Raw genomic sequence first — 5,000 nt, 5'->3', positions numbered from 1 at the left:
AATACATTGTATCAGATGCGGTATCAGATTGTATATAATGTGGCGTTATGAATGCTTAAACGCTGTATTTTATGCCCATTTGAATGAATACACCTCTCCTATGAGGCAAAGTTTTGACTCTTTCAGCCTTCCATATGTGCGTGCGTACGTGCGTGCGTGCGTGCACAGGCACTGGGTGGTCCCCCTGCCTTCTGCAGTGATCATGACCTCTGAAGTTACATAAAGAGGACATGTTTCTCTCTGTCTTTCTCTGTGTCTCTCTGTGTCTGTCCATCTCCCTGTTTCTCTGAACTACCGGATAGAGACCACCTTAACCTTTGATAGAGACCACCTTAACCTTTGATAGAGACCACCTTAACCTTTGATAGAGACCACCTTAACCTTTGATAGAGACCACCTTAACCTTTGCTTCCCCCTGCACTGCACAACAGCACCTCCCACACACACATCTGAAATGACTCACACTGGCTGTCGATTGGGGTGTTAGTTTTTATTTTTGTATTGGTATTTCTTTGTGTGGGTGTGTGTGTTTGTGTGTCTGTCTGTTTCTGTCAGTTTCTGTGTGTGTGTGTGTGTGTGTGTGTGTGTGTGTGTGTGTGTGTGTGTGTGTGTGTGTGTGTGTGTGTGTGTGTGTGTGTGTGTGTGTGTGTGTGAGATCGTCTGATTAAATTTTGTTTACCCAAGAAGTTTACATATTGATTAGTGCAGCATCATGGTATTGAATTCATTTAAATGTCAAATTCTAATGGAAAATACATACTGCTAAACGCTATTGTGTTATGCTGACCTTCCAATCTGCCAATCTTTCTTTGTTTGCTTTAAAAAACACTAACAAAAGCAGCGTTGCACCTGAGCCTGCTTTTTCATCCTATCAATTTTCATCCTATCTAATGCTTGCAAAGTAACATTTCGCATCACATTTGCACAGAAAAACTCAGTATTTCTCTTTTAATTTCTGTTGTTTCTAAATGTTGTCCCACTCATGGCCCCATCATAATGCATCAGCACCTGAGCCCCCAGCCCCGGGCTAACTGGCCCCTGAATGTTTCTGATTATACGCCCATGTGTGTGCGTGTGTGTGTGTGTGTGTGTGTGTGTGTGTGTGTGTGTGTGTGTGTGTGTGTGTGTGTGTGTGTGTGTGTGTGTGTGTGTGTGTGTGTGTCTGTGTGTCTGTGTGTTGTTGTTGTGGTGGGTTTTTCTTAGTGGGATAACCACAGACCTCTTCACACTCATTCTGCAGAATAATAATCTTAACAAACTGTAGAAACAAACCATCACAAATAAACGCACCACACACACACACACACAAACACACACAAACGCACACACACACACACACACACACACACACACACACACACACACACACACACACACACACACACACACACACATACACAGGGTCGTACTTGTGTCCAGCCAGAGGCGGTGTCAGAGTGAGGAAGCAGAGGAGAGATGAGCACACTCTCAGAGGACAGATTACCTCTTCTGTGCAACACGACTTTTACTGTCTACTGTCTCCACAGGGAAACATCTACACTGTGATGACACAGAGGAAATACATTATTGCACTTACACAAAACACCTGAACTACCCACAGTTTACGCCACACACAATATACATACACACAAGGGGTATGAAAGATAATACACAAAAACATACACACACACACCACCACACACACATCCACACACACTCGCACACACACAGGGCCCTATCTTGCGTCCGGCGCAATTGACTTAATCACTGGAGCATGTGTCATTGCTAGTTTGCAACTGGCGCAGAGCGTTCTTTTCCCTCCTGCGCCATGCGTCGGTAAATTAGGGAATGATCTTGCGCCCCAAGGGGCGGTTCGGCGAAAGGAGGAGGCGTGTTCTGGCGCAAACGTTCCCTGGTGCTATTTTGCAGTTTCAGAAACCACTTGCGTCACAAACTAGGTAATACCTGGTTTAAAGTCAGTGGCGCGTTGGGCGCATGCATAATGTTGCTTGTGCACAGGATTTAGTATTTCATATGATCATATAAGTTTTCTTTGCCGAAATTTATTTGAGGACTCAGTAATTCTGAAGTTGTGGAAGAAAATCTTATTCCATGTGTGAATTAGGCCATATTATTTGGCCATAAACTGAGCCATTTGAAGTTTTAAATTCATGTGCATCTGTCTCATCGGAGACTGCAGATGCGCTGTCAAAATATCAACTCGTCAGATTCAAATGCGCTCATGGCTCTTAAAGGCGATGGGAGCTGGCACTCTCATTGGTTTATTGCACGTTACGCCCAGGTGTACACACATTATTATTAACCACATCTCCCCACAATAACATCCCCGAAAGCCTTGTCCTTAAAACCTTGTCAAGCTGAGCAGTGGACATCAGAAACTCAGTGACACCACACAATGTCGCTTCTATCCCTGAACCAAACCTAACCCTAAACTGACATTCGAGTGAGTGAATATGTTAAAGAAAATGTACGTCGACATGCCAGCCTTTTTATACTCTAAGCAGTAAGATTAGACTCTTTTCTGAGGTTGAGCGGAGTTCTAATGGACGAGCAATGTTGTGGTGCGGGTCAAATGGCCTTGAATAATTCACATTTGGAGCGACAGACCTGAAAGTGAAAGCTGAGCACCGTGAGCCCTCTGCGCGTGGCTGACCTCTGTGTGACCTTGGGGGCAGGTGGCGGAGCAGCTGATGACCATCGCCTACGAGGGCGGAGTCAACCTGTTTGACACTGCCGAGGTCTACGCCGGGGGCAAGTATGTGATCCGGGCGCTCCTGGTTTGCACTCTTTTAGCGTGTCAATCGGAATTCTGTACGAGGAGTTATTTTCCGTTATCATCATTGCATTGTCACACAGTGTCGTACATACTGCATAGAAATTAATGGAAATGTTATTATTCTTTTCTATTAATTATTCCTCCAATTATAACCTCTGAGAAACAATTTAATCTGGCAATCCTGTATAGTTTAACCCTGCCATGCGTAAATTGGGCATTCTCCCTCCATTTATGATTCCATTCATACAATTTACAATTATGAGCGTATTGGAACTCAATCAAAAGTGTGTGATGATATTGAAAAAAATCTTTTGTTTGTTGGTTTTTTTCGTGCTGAAGACAAAGTGTGACACGATAGATCAAAGACACCATGATGTAACAGCCCGGCCTCCTGTCTCTCTCTCTCTCTCTCTCTCTCTCTCTCTCTCTCTCTCTCTCTCTCTCTCTCTCTCTCTCTCTCTCAGGGCAGAAATCATCCTTGGAAACATAATCAAGAAGAAATGCTGGAGGTAATGTTCATGTTAGCATGTGTTTGTGTGCTCGACGTCATGGGGGTTTCGTTCTGACTTCCAAGTCTCATGTGAAAATGTAAACACGCTCATTTGCAAGTCCCGAGGCACATGCACACAGCGTGAGTCCCGCAGTCGGAACCACATGAGATCCAAGGTTCTGATCTGACTGCTGAGATTCTCTCATCTGCATCTTGCTTTTCCCCTTTTGAATGAATGCCAGTCCTTTGATGTGATGGACTGGGGCAAACGTGACTGTCAGTCACATTTGCCAGAGTTGAAAGAGTCAGGATGAAGGGTTGGGTTTTTAGATTGATGTGCAACCTGGGCATAACATTTGAATATCAATAAAGGAACCTTTTTTTTCTTCCTTCTATATTTTCTTTCTGTCTGTTGTCCATCTGTCTCTACAACTCCTCATGTCCTTTCCCAGGCGATCCAGTTTAGTGATTACAACGAAGCTCTTCTGGGGTGGAAAGTAAGTGAAGCCATTCAACACATGAGTGATGGTAAAAACTAAAACATATTGATTACAATTTGAGTGCCATCATGCAAAGACTCTCTCCTTTCCTTTCTCTCACTCAATCACTCACTCACTCACTCACTCACTCACTCACTCACTCACTGACTTTCACACACACACACACACACACACACACACACACACACACACACACACACACACACACACACACACACACACACACACACACACACACACACACACACACACACACAGACACACACACACACACACAACCACACACATGCACAAGAAAAACAACTTTCACATTCTCTGAAGTACTCCTTCTTCAGGACCCTTTCACTTCAGAGAGATTGAGGCCCCCTCACCCTCCTCCTTTTAGTCCATTTCCAACTCTACCTGCTCCTCCTCCTCCCCCTGCTCCTCCTCCTCCCCCTCAGCTGGCCCCTTGGGGGGTCCGGAACAGAGAAGTGTTTGACTCATGCTTACATAAAGCAGTGTGGCTTGTGCACAGAGATGACACACTCCAGACTGGGGTCAAGCATCCTTATAAGAGTCATAGATCCTGAAACAAACCCCTTTTGTTGCTGGGGGTTTTTTGTCGCCGTTGCTGTGCATGATATAAGAAGTTTCCGGTATTGAAGTTGTGCCTAAGGCTGAATGCCCTGTACACAATAATAGCCATTTGATGACTTGAACATCTGCTCACGCCTACTTACATTAACAGGAATACGGTGCATACCGTGTACTCACAGTATATAATACTGTCTCAACAGGCACAGTGAGGAAAAACTGCATATATCATTATATATATTCTCTGATATAACCTGACATAACCATAAAGCCACAAAGAAACATATTCTTATTTCTAACAAAGGCTTTTAAGCCGCTGGAATCAGAAATACAAGATAACATATTACCTGTAATACACTTGCGCAGTTATACACAGACACGCATACACACTATTACACAAACGGAAAGATAACAAATGTGTGCCTTGTGTTGGGTCCAACAGAGCAGAGACAGAGAGAGGACTGTCCAGGAAGCACATAATTGAAGGTAAGAACACACACGCACGCAAGCACGCACGCACGCACGCACGCACACACACACACACACACACATAGTGTAACATCAAATCACAAAGGGTTGATCTTTCTGTCTGTCTGTCTGTCTGTCTGTCTGTCTGTCTGTCTGTCTGTCTGTCTGTCTGTCCGTCTGTCCGTCTTTT

The 5,000-nt window shown here is 44.4% G+C and overlaps 1 protein-coding gene across 3 annotated transcripts in view; it reads left to right on the top strand.

Annotated features, from left to right (window-relative positions):
- kcnab1a (potassium voltage-gated channel subfamily A regulatory beta subunit 1a) overlaps nt 1–5,000 on the top strand; it is a 77,424-nt gene that overhangs the window by 64,817 nt on the left and 7,607 nt on the right. For all 3 annotated transcript variants that reach the window (XM_030381290.1, XM_030381292.1, XM_030381291.1), the window contains 4 exons: nt 2,676–2,755; nt 3,241–3,285; nt 3,719–3,763; nt 4,785–4,828. In XM_030381290.1, coding sequence (XP_030237150.1) covers nt 2,676–2,755; nt 3,241–3,285; nt 3,719–3,763; nt 4,785–4,828 — 214 coding nt within the window. The remainder of the gene's footprint in view (nt 1–2,675; nt 2,756–3,240; nt 3,286–3,718; nt 3,764–4,784; nt 4,829–5,000) is intronic.

This window comes from Gadus morhua, chromosome 16 (assembly GCF_902167405.1).
Source record: "Gadus morhua chromosome 16, gadMor3.0, whole genome shotgun sequence".
Lineage (NCBI taxonomy): Eukaryota > Metazoa > Chordata > Actinopteri > Gadiformes > Gadidae > Gadus > Gadus morhua.
This window is presented reverse-complemented; position numbering and strand designations above follow the sequence as displayed.